This window comes from Eschrichtius robustus, chromosome 3, assembly GCF_028021215.1.
Source record: "Eschrichtius robustus isolate mEscRob2 chromosome 3, mEscRob2.pri, whole genome shotgun sequence".
Lineage (NCBI taxonomy): Eukaryota > Metazoa > Chordata > Mammalia > Artiodactyla > Eschrichtiidae > Eschrichtius > Eschrichtius robustus.
Genome location: NC_090826.1, coordinates 107,928,211 through 107,947,295, shown reverse-complemented (window position 1 = coordinate 107,947,295; position 19,085 = coordinate 107,928,211). Strand labels below are relative to the sequence as shown.

The following is a 19,085-nucleotide window of genomic DNA, read 5'->3' as shown; positions in this document are numbered from 1 at the left end:
GAGAGAGGCTTGGAGACAGGAAGCAGAGGGCTGAGAAAAGGACCAGTCAGCATTTGTCCTTCCTCTCACTGAGCCCATCTTTGTTTCACATCCTCTTACCACCCCTGCCCACGAAAAATGAGGTAAAAGAGTTACCTTGACCTCCTTAGATGAGGGAATTTCCCCTCTAGAATGGCTACTTCTCTGGCCATAGCAGAGCATAAGGAGGATGAGTACCAGGGCTTCTTTCCCTGTCCACATGGGATTTCATCTATTCTCTCCAAGATACGAAATATCCCAGATCTGTGTCCCTGACTCAGGTTAGTTTGTCCCCCCCATCCTTTTGGGTAAGGCAAAGACAGGTCTAACCTCCTTCCTATTCTAGCACTATTAAGGCTGCCCTGAGTGTAACAGAGAACGTAAGAGACAGGATTTGGATATTTCTCCTTGTCTATTTTATACCAAGGGAAATGGAATTAGAGAATGGAGAAGATTCAAGGAGAGGCAGGGGTCCAAGTCTTGGGAACCTCAGCCCACAGCTGAGAATCCCAGGAGGAGGAGAGGTTTGAGAATGGAGAACAGTCCCAGAGTCAGAGGTCACTGGGGCATAGCCCCTCCCTGCATTGGTCAGGACTGGGTCTGAGGAATCCCTGGATTCCTTCCCCCCAAATTTTGGGTGCCCAGGGTGATCACACTTAGCCTCTCAGGTCCTGCAATTAGGGTTGGATCACTGTTTTTCCACTGACTCCCATTAGAGTTGCAGGGGGAACCTCCCTTCCCTCCGGAGTACAAAATGGCAAATTAAGTCCTGTTAGGGATAAGGCAAAGACCTTTCTGAGTCGATACTAGGAAACTAGAACTTGTTATTTCCCACTTTCTGGTCCCAAATGACCTTGGGGAAGAAGTGAGCCTCATTAGGGGAAAGGTCAGTGGAGAAAGGGTCACCACTGGTCTGGCCAGATTAGCTAACTGAACTATTCCTGTCCAGCTCATTTCTCTTCTCTGTCCTCTGGCCAGACATGCTACATGAGGGGAGATAGGGAGGACCTGCCCCACAGGCCCCTTCCCCAGTCAGAAATTCCTTGGTGGCCTGCTTGATTTGAGTCCTGGCTTGCTGATTGTGACCTTGAACTCTGCTGCAGGGGTGTCTCCTTCCTTGCTAGCTATCGGACTTGCTGATCCTTCTGCTACTTGGGCTGAAGCAGGTTCCTGGAAAGGATTGGCTAGTTGCCTGAGGTATGTTTAGCCTGCCCAGCTGAGAATAAGGTGGGGAAATCCAGCAGATGGAATGAATTCAGCAAAAGTTGGACACATCCTGACCTTTGCTCTCAGAACCATTTGGATTCTTGCAGGTGGATCAACATCAGCTTGAAGGATTTCCTAGTGGACATCTAACTCAAATTCTCTTTCATACATGAGGAATTTGACGCTTGGAGACTAGATGACTTTCCCAAGGGTACAAAGCTATGGAGTGGTGAAACTAGGACCGTAAACCAGTGCTTTGCCCAGTTGAGATGGCAGCTTTCCCTTTGGCTTAGTTCTTAAACTAGCTTAGGCCTACAAACCACCCTTCCTTCCTTTCAAAGTTCAAACAGCAATAAAAATGAATTGAGGAAAATACGTGTCTTCACCTCACCAACCATGGGTGTCCTGTCCACCCAATATTTGACCCTCCAGTTTTCTTTGGTCTCTACTCCCAATCTTCTAAACTGCATGTTGTATCCAGGTCTGTCATTCAGCCCTCCCTCAAATCACTTGAGTCCCTGAGCTTAAATTTGCAGACCCCAATCTCAAGCTTCCTGCCCAAGGTGGGAGGGGACCAGTAGGCTAGGGATGGAACATGGGGTATGGAAGGATAGGATTCTTGACTGAGAACCTACCCTGCCTGGGGCCAGAGCAGCCTAGGCTGTGGGCATGGGAGCAATCTGTTCAACATAAGCAGGCACGCAGTACAGGGCTGAGCAAGAACCGCGTGGGGCCTCTCTAAATGTTTGCAAGTAGTGCCTGGACCTCTACCCTCTCAGGTGGTCCTCCAGAGGTCTAGCAGCCCTGACTCTATTTACTGAGTCTTAGGCTTCCGCCTCAGCCTGCCCAAGAGAACCTATGGAAAGTAGGGGAAAGGTCAATGGAAACAGTCTAGCTCATTCCTGGAACTGTTCCGGAATCTGGGGAAGCTGCTGGGTCCCCTGTCTCTGGCTTTGTTCAGCAAGGTCACCTGCCAGGAAGGGCAGGAGGCCAGATAGGAAAGAGTCCAAGAATGGTCTGATCTCTCTGACACTTTGTCTTTGAGGAAGTACAACTGATCCCAAGAGGCCACTCTAACCTTTATCCTTCCCCTGTTTCATGGGAAAAGGATGTGTGTGTATAGAGGCAGGGGCAGGGGTGTGTTCAGTTCTCCGCTACTGTCTCTTGTCTAGAATCTTCTTTGTTCCCACTCTTTTAAGTACACATGCTGGCATTAGGTGGGATTTAGGAGGTCAATTGTGCCCCCAACATAGACACAAACATAGTTAACCAGATTAGGTCTGGTATGTGTGTATATGCAGGGGAGAAAGGTAAAAGGAGATTTTCCAGGGTCTTTTATTTTTGTTTACTGCTAATTTCTCCCTAGCCATAATCACAGGTTACAGTGTGACTATGGGAAACCCCAGTGACAGGTCCCCTGGCCCCTCCCCCTACTCCACTCACACAATACCTCAGAGAACTAGAAAAGGAAGCACATCAATCATCCAAATTGCTCAATAACTCTGGAATGTTCTATTTCTATTCTTGTTTCCTTCTCTTTTCTCTTGGCTCCTTCTACCTTAACACTTACTACCACACCCAAACCAGGCTTTTAAGGTGCTTTCCCTCAATGCAGTCACAGCCCCTATTCATTCTTTAGAATTGGGTCAGAAGTATCTAACATTAGATTGCCAGTCTCTATCACTTGATGCCACAGGGAATTCAGTCTGCCTACCTGAATGTGGCTGGGGAATTTCTTGAAGATTCTCCTGCATCCCATCTTTATGGCTTTCAAATGTTTACTAAGGTCGCTATGACAGCATCCAGCTATCTGTGCCTGCCTCCTTATCCAGTCCCTATTCTGGACACGCAGCTCGCCCGTGACTGTTGCATGTCAAGTGGCTGGAACCAATCAGTACATCTAGGGCTTCCTCGGAAGCCAATCAGAGCCCAGGGAAGTGACCTCACCCAAGGGAGAACTGTGTGGGTGAGAAAGCACCTCTCAGAGCTGAGTGTCCCTAAGTCACCCCCTTCCTCCGCACCCTCCTTACTTCCTGTAAAGCAACACTGCCTACCCCCTCCCCCTCCCCACAAGAAGGGAGTGAGAGAAAGGCTAACTAAATTCCACAGAAGGGAAACTGCAACTCAGCCACACAGCAGCTTCCGGAAGTGGAGAATAGGATATTTAGGGGGCTCCTGCTTCACAGACACACCTTTCAAAGTGGGGTCTCCAGGGCTTGGAAGAGGGCGAGTGTGCTGAAGAAGAATCCGCACTTCCCCCCTACTCCCTCCCCACACCTGGCTTTCTTGACTCTCCCCACAAAAATAGCTGTAATCATTCCTTGTAAACAAGGACAAGATCAAGGTCAAGCGTGGGAAAGTGAGGGCCTGCGCCCCTGTGAACACATGTGAACACACATGAATCATGTCGTCCCCACTGCCTGAGGACCAGAAGCCCAGAAGCCAGCTGGTCTTCAGGGCGTGGGCTGTATACAACTCTCTCTGCGCAGCCCTGCAGATGAGCTCCTGAATGTGCCTTGGCAGAGCTAGATGGGGATTAGGTGTCCCACCATGGGGGTAGGAGGGAAGGGGCAAAGGACAGGAAGGCTGTAACCCCCAGTGTGTCACACTGGACTCTTAACAGGTGAGGAGAGAAGAATGGCTTACTAGGCATCCCCTTCATTCCTCCAGCCCTCTCCCACTAGGTTTCACTCTGGACAAAGAGACAGATAAAAACATTTTATTTAAAAATATAAAACTGGCCATATTCCTCCTAACTGCTCGCACCCCCAATTATCTCCACAAAGAACTATAAATGGGTAGGGGCATGTGCACAGCTGGCTCAGCTCTAATGACTCCAGGCCTTCTTTTGACCCTCCTTTCTCCCTTTCATACAATTAAGACATTGGTCCTCTGTCCTTTCCCCAAGATATCAGAGGTGATACAATACCACAGGAGAGAGGGAGGGGAAGGGTAGAAAAGAGAGCTATCTGTTGTCACTCTCTATTCCTATCTCCAGGGACCAAACAGATTATGTGGATTCTGAGCAAATGATTTGCTTGTCCACAAAACCAAATAATAGGGGACAGTTACTCGCTGTGTCCCAAATCAAGAAAGATATGAATGTCCAGGGTATTGTTTAGAGTCCTTCTTCAGTATATAGCCTCATCCATATTGTCATCACTGTCACCCCCAAAGTCCTCTCCATTGTCAAAATATGACATGATGTAATCAGTTTCCTGAAATAGAAAGAAAGGAAGAAAGGTATGTCGGCATGCTTTCAGCATTCTCTTTCCTCCCTGTGTACCAGTCCCCTCCCCTCCCAATCACAGCATTCCAGGCCTATAGTTCACTCTGCATTCAAGCTGTAGTTCACTCTTGAGAAGAGCCTAGGGACAGGTAAAGTGGAGGACGCTGTCCTTTGGAGGCACTATCTCCTTTGGCCCTCCAGCCTTCTGAAGTTGAGATCCCAGAGCTTATGAGTGGAAGAAAGGGGGCCTGACAATGAAAGGAGGTCCCCTTCACCTCTTCATGCTCTTCTTCATCATACTCCTCTTCTTCTTCCTCTTCCTTCTCTTCTTCTTCTTCTTTCTCCTCATCTTCCTCTGAAGTCACTTCTTCTTCCTTCTTCTCCAGGGTCTTATGTGAGGATGAACAGGAAGAGAAACTCAGCTCGCAGAAGGGAAAAATTGAGGCACACATGGGCCAAAGGGGAGGAATGAATCTGGGGCCCAGGTGGTCTCTATGCGCATTTCTTCCTTACCTCTAGTTTCTGTATTGTTTCCTCCTTATCTTCTGTGGTCTTAGGGGGCCTCTTGGGGAGTAGAATGGTGGTCCCTGGTGAGAGGATCAAAAGGTGAACCATCAGAGCAAACTTCCTAGATAGCTTTCTACCCCACCCTCTTGCATAGACCATGTCACTCTGCTGCCCTCATGTGGCCATCATGGCACCCAGCAACAATACTGGGTAGACTGGGTAGGCAGGAATTGGGAGGGCAGGCAAGACCACCAGCAGCCTTGGCCCTACAGCTGATGAAGGAAACCTTTCTTTTCCCTCTTTTTTCCAGATACACTCACTCTCCTTCTGTAGCTTCCGCACTCGGATCTTTAGCTCCCGGGGTAGACGTCGCCAATCTAGGAATAGCAGGAATGTAGAAGTCAGCAAGACTCTGCCCTGGGGTGTCCTATGAATGATGACTCTTTTAAAGGACAGGTAAGGATCAGGGTTAAGGGTGAGGAAGGAAGGGGCTGGGTCAAAGTTGCTTGGAACAAAACTGTGGCTTGGATGCCTCCAGAGTGGGGGCCATTTAATAGGCTTTTAGGTAGAGTCTGAGAGTGTTTTGGAGCACATCTAAGGCTCCTGAATAGGGTGAAGGTGGAGACAGAGGAGGGTGGATAGGGTGGTGGCTTGTGGCTTGAGGCATCTCAAGCATTTGAAAGAAGGGAGGTCAATGAAAGGGCCCATCACCTACCAGGGTTCCAATCTATGGCGTTGTCAATCGGCCCTGACATCTGATATTTGTCTGAGTAACGCTCCACATCTGAGGGATCAGAGGTCAAGGGTCAAAGTTTTATCCTTTCAGAGCCCTAGAACAGGGTTCTTCCTGAGGTCCAGCCCTCTCAAAACTCAGAAATTGTCTTTTTCCTCACCCCAGACCCAGAGCCCAGGGGGTCAGCTTCCATGAGGACCTTCAACACTCTTCTAACCTGTCCTTTTGCCACCTCGAATTACAATGTTTTTGTTATCTCCCTTAATGCAAAGGCATGGCTATATTGACTGGTAGTGTGGTACAGTGGAAAGTATACTAGAGCAAGAAACGAGGGTTTCAGTGTTCCCTTTACTCCCTGTTAATGGGACTAACTTAGGCAAGTGTTTCATCTCTCTGAACTTTAGCTTCTAGGGCTTAGTAGGAAAGCACTGGTTGTCAATACATTGAAATACTGTACTTCCACACCAGTTGGTAAATATCCACTATCCCAGACCTCCCAACTACACCCTGTTCTCCAGTCCCTCCTGGCTCCCTGACCTCTCCATGATCCACAAACCAAAGGGGTAATATTTTAATTACAGAGCTTCTCAGAGACCCCTTCTCAAGTCCTTCTGATTGGTTGGTACCTGCAATATCCAGATTGTTAAAAATTTTAATACATCTCCCCATTTATATCTGTAAAATGGGCATCTTAATACTTAACCTCCTACTTTCCAAGACTATTGTGAGACTCAAAACAAACCATGGATACCATAATGCACTTCAAATGCAGGGGTAATTACTGTGATCTCCCCAGTTAGGCAGTGAGCTTTCTGTGCCTCTTCTGGCCTCTCTGGGCCCCAGCGGTGCTAAGTATAGGGCACTACTCATGGAAGGCACTCAGAACATGATACTAGCATTCCAACTGACCTCTCTTGGGGACAGCAGGCCGGATGAAGTAGGGGAGCTGCCTCATGGCCCCTCGAAGCTCCTGCTTCAGTGCCAGGACATATTCCCCTTCCTCTCCTGAGGGCAGAGGCACTGGGCGGAACTCCAAGGGCTAAGGAGGCAGAGGCAATGGTCAATTCAGGGAGAAAATGCTGGAGTACAAATCTGGGAGGGCCTCTCCTCTCCCCACAATTCAATCCAATGCTCCCACTGAGCAGAGGACCAAGGCAAATGGGCGGAGCAACACAGCATTTTGAAAGCTGGGGAGCTGAAAACATAAAAAGTGAGGGTAGACACTTCCTTGTCTGGAAAACATCCCATATAAGTTGGGAGTATACAGACAGGGAGGGGCAAGATGAGGATGATTTTATGATGGCTCAGGAGGAATCCAGGATCATACACAGTCAGCCAGGGGCATATGGGAGTCTTGGGAAAGGAGGGGAGACACTCACAGGGAAGAGTGGAGAAGGCTGCAGAGTGGGTGGGGGCAAAGCATCCCCCTTCCCAATGCCCACAGCCTCCATGCTGAAGGTCAACTGGCCACGGCCACGACCCCGGCCCCCACCCCGGCTGGCCATGATGGAGGCGGCCTGGGGATTCAGACATCCAATAGGAAAAACCTGATAAAGACAAAAACAAAGAGAAAAAGTACAGTAGAACGGACAGGAAGCCAGGGAGGTACAAGACACTCAATCTTTTCTCCCAGAGACCTGAAAAGCCAGTTTAATTCAACAAATTTTGAGAAGGCATAGTGCCAAGCAAGGTATTTCTAAAAATATAAAATATGGATGAGACATGGTTCCAAGAGGACAGATAATTGCAATATGGGGGAACTGTAGCACAAAGAGGAAGGTGACTAGACCCTGGGATAAAACTTTCCTACGCCCCTAAGTTAATTTGATGCTTATCATCATCTGCATATCTACATATGATCTTTGAATTCTTTCTCTCCCTCACTTTCCAAACCCAACCAGGCCCAAACTCAATCTAATGCAATGCATTTCAGCAAAACGTTTATTAAGCAGCTACCATGAAAAAGGTAGTGTGCCAGACACTGGGAGGGAACAGGAATGAGTCATCAGTCTCACTGCCATTTGATTGGAGGTGGGGGTGTATGTGACAAGAGCCATTACAATCAAGTTGATCTTTTTAAACATAACCTGGAAACACAGAATCTTAGAATTGGAAGGACCCATGGAGTCTTCTAGCCCAAACACCCTCCCACTACAGTACTACCCTCTGTAAGTTGTTGGTCATTCAGCTTCTGGTGGCATTTTCCTAAAGAGAGGGTGTCCATTTTCCTCCAAGGCAGCCCATTGCACTGTGATCAACTGTGATGAACTGAAAGCTCCTCCTGCTACCGTAACTGAACTTTGCCTCTTGTCATCATTTTTGAGAAGCCAGTCAGATAGCATGGGGGATAAAGAAAGTCATCAAATGAAAATGAACCTTGAAGGAAACAAAATCCCAGTAGCAGGGAAGACACCTAGCACCCAGATCTTGGCTCCTAATACGATTTTCCAATAAAAGGAATCAGGGCTTCTTGGAGAAATGGCCGATTCTAGGACTGGGGCAGGAAATATACAAGATGAGACTGAAGCATCTTGTAGTGCCAGAAAGTAAGAAAGTGCTCAAAAAAACAACACACACATTGATGGGGCTGTGTCAAAGGGGCATAAGAGTCGACTGAAAGAGCTCCCAATGGCCAAAGCCTGAACAATTTGAGCAATAAAGTAAAGTAGTATTGGATTATAACACCAAAGTATAAAATAAATATCCAAGAGACCATACTGATATAAATAAACATTTGAACAAATTAATACATGGTAGAGAAAAAACAAATTTCTCATGCAGAATTCCAAATAAATTATGTAGATTCCACCCTAAAAAGGTAGAGTGTAATTCCCCACTCCTTAAGTATGGCCTGTGTATAGGAAATTTTGTCCAAAACAATTTTGGAAAGGTGGGGGGAGGAACTTTACAGTGTAGAAACTGGACAAGCTTTACTTCAGTCAGATGACCAAGGTTTCAACATGAACAAAATTAAATCATATTGTTACTATGTACCCTTAATATGATGTGATATCCTCTTCCCCCAAACTGATAACCCCAGTCTACTCAGGAGAAAAAAGCCAACAAATTCCAACAGAGGAGCATCCTATAATATACCTGACCAGTACTCTTCAAAACTGTCAAGGTCATCAAAAACAAGGAAAGTTCACACTTCCACTGTAAAAGAGAGAGAGCTGTCCTAGTGGTGGCCTTCATAAAAACAAAGAAAACCATTCCTTTTGTTTTCTAATTATAGAAGTAGTATATATTTATTCTAGAAAACTTGGAAAAACACAAAGGTATATATAAAAATACCTATTATTTCATGACCGTGATGTAGTAATAATCATTATTAGTATTTGCATGTATCCTTTCAATTTCATTTATGTATGTATACATACATATACATATATGTTTGTGCATGTAAGTATATGTATGTATACATACATATACATATATGTTTGTGCATGTAAGTATATGTATGTACAGACATATTCAATACATAATAGGGCCATGATAACTAAATGTAATGTGGTATCCTGGATGGGATCCTGGAACAGAAAAAGAGCATTAGGTAAAACTAATTAGGTAAGGAACTCCAAATCAAGTATGGACCTTGAATTATTATAATGTATCAATATTTGTTCATTAATCGTAAGAAATATACCATATTAATATATGACATTAATAATAAGGGAAACTGGTGCCAGGGCATATGGAAACTTTTGGTACTATCTGCTCAGTTTTTCTGTAAATCTAAAACTGTTTTAAGAAATAAATTTTCTTAATAAAAAAAAGAAAGAAACTTGAGTAGCAATTCAAAATTCACAGTTTCTCAGACATTCCTTGTCTTTCAGTACCCTGACAGTTTTAAGGAGTACTGGTTAGGTGTATTATAGGATGTTCCTCTGTTTGAATTTTTCTGACGTTCTTCTCTTGATTAGACTGGGGTTGTGTGTTTCGGGGAGGAAGATCACAGAGATAAAGAGCCATTTTCATCACATCATATTAAGGGTACATACTAACAATATGTTAGCTATGGAACAATAAGAGACAATATAGTATAGAATTATGATCTCTTAAATTAGTGATTCATAATATAATTCCTCCCACGGAAAGCTAAGAGGACTGGGATGGTGAGGGGAGGCTTTAGGAATCACAAGGTCTCAAGTTTGGAACAGACCTTAGATATCATGTATTCATTCATTCATTCTTTCAATAAATATTTATTGAGCATCTACCATATGCCAGACGTAACGCTAGACAATGGGGATCATATTGAATCCTCTACTTTAGACCTGCATCCTTCCTTTGGTAAACCATATTTAGTAAATTGTTATCCACCTTCAATTTAAACTTTTTAGTAAGAGAACCCCCTCTCTCACTTTGCAGGTCATTCCATTTTTGGATATTTGTTCTTCAATCAATACCCAACAAATAAAACAAGAAATACATGGCTCAACAAAATGCACTCCACTAAAGATTAGTTAGGGGGAAAAAAGATTTTAAAATATGTACAAGGTAATCTATTTTGTCAAACACATACACCCACCCAGATATGAATTAAAAAGTTGTTCTTGAAGGATATACAACAAAAATTAACATTGGTTAATCGGAGGTGATGGGTTTTTGGTTTTTTTTGATGATGTGTATTTTATGGGGTTTTTTTTCTGTACTGAATAGGTGCTGCTTTTGTAATAAGAGAAAAATATTCATTAAAAAAATTAAAAATATAGTAAAACATCATAGTAGATGAGATTAACAATATGTAACAGGAAGGAGAGGTGGGAAAATGTGTGCCTGAGGAATTTGGAAAGTTTCAAGTCCAAGCGCCAAGAAAAATGTCAGGAAAAGATGGCTGTTAGTTAGTAGATTAAACTGTGATCTGACTTAAAGAACACATTAGAGGAGAGAGGATGTCTTACGGACACTAGAGAAGTAGTAAGAATTTGCCACCATGTCTTCAGGCCCTTTCAAGGGAAAAGACACTAACTAGCCGGCTTAGGTGTCTTTCCACCTGATAGATACAGTTCTAGCAGTGGAGACAGGAGCTGTTTTGATTGCAAAGCAGTGAGGAGTTAAGAAAAAGCCATGAGCTTTGAGGTTAGACAAATCTAACTCCATTTCCACATACTAACCAAGTGACCCTCAAGGATGTGGGGTAAAAAGAAGTCAAAATTTTAGTTAATTAAGGCACTAAACTGGTGGTTGGGAAACTGTAAACTATCTGTACCCCACTCAGCTCAGGAATCTACAATGAGTCTCTTCTATTTAAGATTGTGATTGAGTCTAGATTCTTGAAGATGTTTAAGGTTTCCCATAACCTGGTCCCAGACTGCTCCTCCATAAACATCAACCCTCCCTAGTGTTTACCCCTGTACTCTCCTTCCCCTGCAAACAACAACATCTTATATACATTACACTCATTCCCAATTAACCATAACTGTGTGATGTGGTAGAAGTTACTATGAATCAGGTTTCAACAGAACATACAGAAAAACAGTTACAACAAATTTAAGAAAGGCAGTACATGCAGTGGTTAAGAACATGGATTTGAATCCCAGTTCAGCCATTTTCTAGCTATACAACCTTCAGCAATTTATTTAATAACTGTAAACCTGTTTCCTTATCTGTAAAATGGGAATAATAATAATTAAAAAACCATCTAAATTCATTCAGTGAATACTTAACTGAGTTCTTATTAAGTGCCAGGCACTGTTCTAAGTGCTAGGGATGTATCAGTGAGCAAAATGGACAAAAAACTCCTGCACCCATGGAGTTTAAATGGAGCTTACATTCTAGTGGCGTTCTCATACAAATGTTTCAAGCCATGAGACTGGGTGAGATTCCTAAAGGAGTGGATGTGAAGAGAGAAAAGAAGAGATCCAGGGACTGAGGCCTGGAGCACTCTAATGTTTACAGTTTGCTATATTTGTAATAAATAAGACAAGGAGTTAACACTCATATTAGAATTCATGGAAATCCAAACGAAAAAAAAAATCATCCCAACAGAATAAATGTGCAAAGAACATGAATAGAATAAATGTGCAAATAGGCAATTAAGAAAAGAATAGCCAATAAAACCATTCTTTACCTATCAAATTGACAAAGATTTAAAAAATAATCAGGCTGCCATGGGTTTTTTTGAGATGGACACTCTCATACCTTACTGGAAGGACTATGAACACAGTCTTTTGGGGGAGCAATTTGACCACTTGAATCTACAGCCTTTTAAAAGTTCATATCCTCAACCCAGTAATCCCACTTTAAACACTTATCCTAAAGAAATCATCAGATATATAGTCAGAGATATAAGTAAAAGCATGTTTATCAAAGAGCTATCCATGGTAGCACAAATTCTGAAATAACCTAAATGGTCCAACAAAAAAATAAATGGTTAAAAAAAAAAATCAAACATCCATCTTAGACTATTATGTAGACATAATAATTATTTCAAATAATATTTAAAGGCAGAAAAATGTTCACAATATAATGTAAAGTGGGGGAAGCATGATATAAAGTTGTATTTGTTGTATGGCCCTATGTGTGTAATATATACACAAACACACAGATGTATACATATGTATACAAGCAGAAGGTAAATTGAAAGGATACATATTAAAATAATAACACTATATCACGGTCATGAAATAATAGATATTTTATATCTTTATGTATTTCCAAGTTTTCTAGGATAAATGTATATTACTTCTATAATCAGAAAACAAAAGGGATGATTTTCTTTATCTTTAAGAATGTTACCACTAGGACAGCTCTTCCTCTTTTACAGTGGAAATGTGGAATGCATTTTGTTGAGCCACGTATTTGTTTTATTTGTTAGATATTGATTGAAGAACAAAGTGAGATAGGAAGTTCTCTTACTAAGAAGTTTAAACTGAAGCTGGATAACCATTTACTAAATATGGTTTATCAAAGGAAGGATGCATATCTAAAGTAGAGGATTCACTATGATCCCCATTGTCTAGCATTATGTCTGGCATATAGTAGATGCTCAATAAATATTTGCTTAAAAATGAATGAATGAATGAATACATGATTTCTAAGGTCTGTTCCAAACTTAAGACTTTGTGATTCCTAAAGCCTCCCCTCACCATCCCAGTCCTCTTAGCTTTCTCCCTTCTCTGGACTGTGGGAGCAATTATATTATGAACCACTAATTTAAGAGGTCATAATTATATACTGTATTGTATTTTGTTTTATCTTTTATTAATTTTTCCCTAATTACATCAGGAGTTTAAATTCTTCCTCCCCAATCAATTCCATCCAATTAACCTTTATTGGGCACTGTGTATTAAATATTAGAACCTGCCCTACAAAACCTTATATTCTAAAAAGAACAGAAACATTAAAGAGGGATTGAGCACTAAGTGCTCCAACAGAGGTATGCCTAAAATGTTATCGTCAGACTGGGGAACAATTAATTCTGCAAAAAAAGGTGATCCAGGAAAGCTACAGGTAAAAGTAACATTTCATCAGAGTCTTGATAGATAACAGGAGTTTATCAGGCTCTTAATAGTAATAGATTTAGGGGAAGCTGACGCCATAGCAAAGAGTCAGAGGTACCAGAGTGAGTCTTTCACTTTCTCCTTTAATATATCTCCCCTTTGCGCGAAAGAAAACTACGGTTCTCTGGTATACAATCAACAGAGCAATGGGAGCCCAGAGGAAAAGGGTAGGCAACTAGAAGGGGGGTGATCCAACAGGCTGCCGGAAAGCGTTGTCTATCTATCTAGCAGCTTGGCCCTGGTGAACTAGTTCGGAAGGTGTGGAACGGAACCAGGTCAGAGCCACCAAGTCGGGGCCTTACCTGCTGCCCCTCCCCCACGCGGAAAACACGCCGCAGCCAACTTGAAATTTGCTGGTCTTCCTCAAGCTGTTGGCGTTCTAGGTCCGCCTCCCAGAGCTCCCCATTGGTGAGTTCTCCCGGCCAATCTTGGAGAAGCCGAGGAGGGGAGGGAGGGAGAGAGTTCGCCGGAACTCAGGCTAGAGAAGCCGGGTAAGGAGAGAGATGGAGTTGCAGAATCAACCAGGGGTCAGTCATTTCACACCTCATCTCAGATGGAGGATCCCCCTGGCTAGCGACAGCTCACAGAGGGAACCTGACTCTCACATCTCACCGAGGGACTCTGTTGAGGGAGCTTCCACAGAGAAATGAACCTCTGTGAAACCTGCTTCTTAGGGGCCGTTCTTTTTGTGATTCTGTCTTCGCACTGGGCCTCTCCTCCGTTACTCCAACCTTCCCTTCGATCCTGCACTGCCTCCCTCCAGCACCACCAATGACTATTTCTTTTCTAGAAAAATATTTTCCTGTGGGTTGCTGCCATGTCCGTGAGAAGATGGAAAGAGGGTTTGGGAAAGGAAGGATTAGGAATCAGATAACCAGAGTTGAGGAGACAGGGAAGGAATCCAGTGTTTCCTGCATTTCCCACTGCCTTCCAGCTCCTCCTAGCCCTTGGTAAAAGGGGGCACGGTGGGAGGAGGAGTCCCACTTTCGCAAAAAACAAGCAGAGGGAAAGAGTTTAGAGTAGAGATAGAAGTTAGTCAAGAACTAAGGAGTAGATATAGGAGTTAGTCAAGAACAATAACCCAGACATCAGAGAAAATGGCCCTGGGAGTGAAGCCTCTGGACTGGGAAGGCTGTAGGTGGAGTGGCAAGCACCAAGTCTTTGGAATAGGACAGAAACAGAGCTGTGAGGCTCTGGAGAACTTGCTTAACTTTACTACGTCTCAGTTTCTTCATCTATAACAAGAAAATAATTCCTACTTTATAGTGTTGTTGTGAGGATTGGAGATAATGTATGTAAAGTACTTGGCACATGGTTGGTTTCCAATAAATGGCAGCTAGTAAAAATGGGTAGCTTCCCTGCAAATATTTCTCTCTCCCCCTTCTCCAGGAACATTGTATCTTGCATCTGGTGGCCTCCAGCCTCTGAATTACCTCAGGTGAGTTTTCCAAATCCTTAGGATTTTTTTCTCACTCCCCCTCCCACTCCCCCTGATGCCTTCCAGCTGGACACAAACTCATTCCTAAAATATGCAGATGGAAGCTATGGTAACCATGGAGACAGGGCAGATGGTGAGGAGAGGCAGAGACAGACAGTGAGAGAAACCGACTGCTACAGACAGGGAGAAGAAGACTTTAAGGAGCGATTCAAACAGAGACCTTTAAGTGAGATGGAAAAATAATGAGTCTAAGCAAGACTGAGAGTAAAGAGATGCAATGAGAGAGGATGTGTTACAAGGTTCACTCTTCTCTGCCCCTTTTCTATCTCTCTCCTTCCCACCCCTCCAAGAATATGGAGAGGAGACAACTGGGAATGCCCCTTGCTGTATCTAAAAATGACCCCAGATATCCAACCTCCTCATACTTATCTAAGAGGTCTGTACAAGGGAGATGAGGTCCAAGTTTATTTGTGGTACATGTTCCGTTTTGGGGGAGGTGGAATGAAGATGTATCGCTGTGTGACTCCAGCTCCCCCTGACATTTAAACTACGAGAAGGCAGCCACAACTCTTGCCTCTCTCTGCACAGTAAGGACTCCGGCTGTGGATCGCCATCGCCTCTCTCCACCCCTCTGCACAGTGTGCCATGTGCTGTGTGTGGCAGGTCAGATCTGGCGCACAGGTGCGCATCAACACACCAAGCTCGGAGAATGGGGATCTGCTGAAGCTCAAGGAAGAACTAGGATGGTCCCAGTCTGGGTCGCGGAGGAGTCTCCTAAGGAACACTTAGGTTTGTTGTGACTGAGGGGAGGTCGGCTAAGCAAGGGAAGTCAGGATTGGAGCCTCTAGCTTTTGAGGGTTTATGTGTGCATGGGTGGGGTAACGGTTTGGTGCCCGACGCCCCCACCCTCAGAGACTAGGCTATAAATAGAGAGGCAGAGCTCCGCCCCCCCCCCCCCAGCTTCTCTCCTCCCGAGCCGGCGCTGTGCCCGGGGCGCACCGGGAGGAGGGACCAGGATTCTGTGCCCGGGCGCAGATACTGACACCCAGGGAATCCGGGTGCCCACCCCCACGCCATGTGGGCCCCCAGGAACCCGGCTCCGCCACCCCAGCTGCCCCGTGGCCCTGGCCTCAGTCCTGGCCCGGAGGAGATTCTGCGGACTTACAGGTATCTATTTGGGTGCACAACCTGGGAAGGGGAAAGAGCAAGGAGTGATGGGGAATGTAGCAGGGGCAAAAGAAACCCGCAATTCTCCCCCCACCCGTTTTAGGTCCCAAACGCAAGCTGCCTCCCTCCCCCCATTCAGTTTGTGGGGCTGTGGCAACCTAAAAGAGGTTAGGAATGGGACTGTGTGTGAACGTATGGGTGCATGTGTGTCAGGGGGTGGCGTTCAGCATCCTAGGAAGGGGGATTCCAAGTACGGATAAGAAAAGGGGGATGCTGGAAAGGTCTGATAAGCCGTGGGGTGAGGGTGGCGGTGCGGATATGCCTGCGCGTGCACGTACGCATTTGCACTGGCGCTCGTCCTTCAGTGCGGGTGCACCCTTCCCACCTCCTCAGGCATGCGCTGGGGGGATGGGGGCGGCTCAAGGCAGGAGTTAGAAGAAGGACTGTGTGCAGTGCCGGGGAGGTCTCCCCCGCCCCACGCCGGTCCTTCCACCAGTGCCTCAGTTTCTCTGCCTGAATCAGTAAATAAGATCTTTCTCTTTTTTGCAGGGATTGGCTTCGCCACTGAGCCTTCGGGCCTCTGCCAGCCACCACCCCCACTCCCCTAGCCATCCTCGGCAGGTCCCAGTCCCGGCTCCATCGGTGCTTTCGCCCCAGCGGCAGCTATGCTGCACACCGAGGGCCACGCTCTTCTTCGGGCTGTGGGTCAGGGTAAGCTACGCTTGGCCCGTTTGCTTCTGGAGGGGGGCGCCTACGTGAATGAGGGTGATGCCCAAGGGGAGACTGCGCTAATGGCGGCCTGTCGGGCCCGCTACGACGACCCCCAGAACAAGGCGCGCATGGTACGCTACCTTCTGGAGCAAGGCGCGGACCCCAACATCGCAGATCGCCTAGGGCGCACGGCGCTTATGCACGCTTGCGCCGGCGGCGGGGGCGCAGCGGTGGCCTCCCTGCTCCTTGCCCATGGCGCAGACCCTTCAGTCCGAGATCACGCTGGCGCCTCGGCGCTTGTCCACGCCCTGGACCGCGGGGATCGCGAGACCCTTGCCACGCTGCTGGACGCCTGTAAGGCCAAGGGCACGGAGGTCATCATCATCACCACCGACACCTCGCCCTCGGGCACCAAGAAGACCCGGCAGTATCTCAATTCCCCACCGTCCCCGGGGGTGGAGGACCCCGCTCCCGCTCATCCTAGCCCGGGGGTCTGCACGTCGCCTTCGGAAATCCAACTGCAGACTGCAGGAGTAGGAGGACAGGGATTGTTATCCCCTCGCGCCCAGGAAGAAGAGGAGAAGCGGGACGTATTTGAATTCCCTCTTCCTAAGCCCCCCGATGACCCCTCCCCTTCTGAGCCACTCCCCAAACCACCCCGTCATCCTCCGAAACCACTCAAAAGGCTCAACTCCGAGCCTTGGGGCCTAGTGGCCCCTCCTCAACCGGTCCCTCCTGCCGAAGGGAGGCCGGGGATTGAGCGCCTGACCACCGAATTCAACGGCCTGACCCTGACAGGTCGACCGCGTCTTTCCAGACGTCATAGCACTGAAGGCCCAGAGGACCCGCCCCCGTGGGCGGAGAAAGTGACGGGTGGGGGTCCTCTCTCGCGCCGAAACACAGCGCCAGAAGCTCAGGAGCCTGGTCCCCCTTCAGGGCTGAGGCAGAAACTGAGCCGCATGGAGCCGGTGGAGCTCGATATCCCCGGAAATCTTTGCCCCGACTCGCCGGAGTGCAGCCGCCCGTCCCTGGAGCGCCGCAGATACAGCGCCTCCCCGCTGACCCTCACTCCAGCCGGCTCTGTTCCCTCCCCGCGCCAGTCCCAGGAGAGTCTGCCTGGGGCTGTGTCTCCGCTGAGCGGGCGGAGGCGGAGTCCGGGGTTGCTGGAGCGGAGGGGCTCGGGGACGTTGCTTCTGGACCACATCGCGCAAACACGGCCTGGTTTCCTGCCCCCGCTCAATATCAGCCCCCACCCTCCCATCCCTGACATTCGCCCCCAACCCGGAGGTCGGGCGCCTTCGCTGCCCGCCCCTCCCCAGGCGGGGGCGCCAGGCTCTCCCAGGACCAAGCGCAAGTTGGTGAGGCGCCACTCCATGCAGACTGAGCAGATCCGCCTGCTAGGGGGCTTCCAGAGTCTAGGCGGGCCAGGGGAGCCTGGGCGCTGAGAGGAGTGAGAGGAGCCAAGGAGGGTGGGGATCAAGACCTTGGGAAGGGTGGAGGAACCAGCTCACACACACACACCTCGGACATAGGGGTCTGTTGCATGTGCTCATGGGCTCGGTGCACGCACACATGGGTAAACATGTGTCTACAAGCACAGTACTTGTACTTGCAGGGAAGGGTAAGTACTCTTATTTATTGGTCATATAGACACATGCACTCATGCCCTGGCCACTTCACATGCATATGGGAATTACTCACACACAGGACCATTTGTGCTAGGGCCTCAAAAGGGTCCCAAGCTCACTCGCATTTGTTCAGAAGCGTTAGGGAGCCCCTACTTATGGGTAGTCTCCAATCTCTTTGACCTCCTGCAATAGTAATCCCTTGCTTTCCATGTATGCCCTGCAACACAGCCCGCTCATGATTTTGGACACTCTACCCTCTTCGTGAATATCCCACCCCATTCTGCAGGTCTTGCTTGTCTCTCCAGGCTTGGCTCCTTGTTCACACCCTGCTTCCAGCCCTAACCACTTTTCAGGATATCTTCTTCACTCTCCTTGGGAATTTCCTGCAGCAATCCCCAGCCTCAGTTCTGCTGCTGCCCTTCCTGCTCTCAGCTTTACTTCTCAGCTTCCTGCTTTTTCTTCCCATCCTGTTCCCCCAACCAATACAACAGGTTGTCTCATTTTTCCAGGAGGTGGGTCATGGGCTCAAAGCTGCTGTTCTGTCTGTCTGAGCTTATGAACACCCCCACAGGTAGAAGTGGGGAGTAACCCTAAATCACTCCTCTCTCCACTCGACATATCAAATAAATGTGTTCAGAAGTCTCTGTTTTGTCACTTCTGCTGGGGGTGGAGGGTGTGGGGAATGAGGAATAGGGAGGGAGGGTGATGCTAACTATAGCTATAATGATCTAGGGGATACTTCGAGGTTCCAGCCACCTTCTTTCCAGGAGACCAACTGTGGTTGTAGAAGAAAAGGCAAGTGTCCCATGTCCTGAAGGTTTTAAGCCATCTGATAGGTTTTCATTTCCCTCAGTCTCCCCTATGTCCATCCTCAAATTCTTTAACTTAAGATTCCTACAAAGAATCCCTCCCTCCACCATCAGCAGATATATCCCAATAGATT

At 46.8% G+C, this 19,085-nt stretch overlaps 2 protein-coding genes across 4 annotated transcripts; one reads left to right on the top strand and one right to left on the bottom strand.

The window, feature by feature from the left end:
* Nucleotides 1–3,927: 3,927 nt before the first annotated feature.
* Nucleotides 3,928–13,580, bottom strand: POLR3GL (RNA polymerase III subunit GL). Its single transcript, XM_068540668.1, has 8 exons — nt 13,501–13,580; nt 7,073–7,240; nt 6,603–6,732; nt 5,676–5,744; nt 5,281–5,337; nt 4,967–5,040; nt 4,729–4,842; nt 3,928–4,442 (listed from the first exon to the last, which is right to left on the bottom strand). The coding sequence occupies exons 2-8, from the start codon at nt 7,196–7,198 to the stop codon at nt 4,356–4,358; spliced, it is 657 nt and encodes a 218-aa protein (XP_068396769.1). The 5' UTR covers nt 7,199–7,240; nt 13,501–13,580; the 3' UTR covers nt 3,928–4,355.
* A 108-nt stretch (nt 13,581–13,688) lies between these two features.
* ANKRD34A (ankyrin repeat domain 34A) lies at nt 13,689–18,746 on the top strand. Of its 3 annotated transcripts, XM_068540666.1 has the most exons (4): nt 13,689–13,725; nt 14,588–14,636; nt 15,225–15,425; nt 16,353–18,746. In XM_068540666.1, exon 4 carries the CDS (start codon nt 16,469–16,471, stop codon nt 17,957–17,959), a length of 1,491 nt encoding a protein of 496 aa, XP_068396767.1. In that variant the 5' UTR covers nt 13,689–13,725; nt 14,588–14,636; nt 15,225–15,425; nt 16,353–16,468; the 3' UTR covers nt 17,960–18,746. The 3 variants fall into 3 exon arrangements, with proteins under 3 accessions (XP_068396767.1, XP_068396765.1, XP_068396768.1); XM_068540664.1 differs by lacking the exons at nt 13,689–13,725; nt 14,588–14,636; nt 15,225–15,425 and adding an exon at nt 15,602–15,803; XM_068540667.1 differs by lacking the exons at nt 13,689–13,725; nt 14,588–14,636; nt 15,225–15,425 and adding an exon at nt 15,932–15,970.
* The last annotated feature ends 339 nt before the right edge of the window (nt 18,747–19,085 follow it).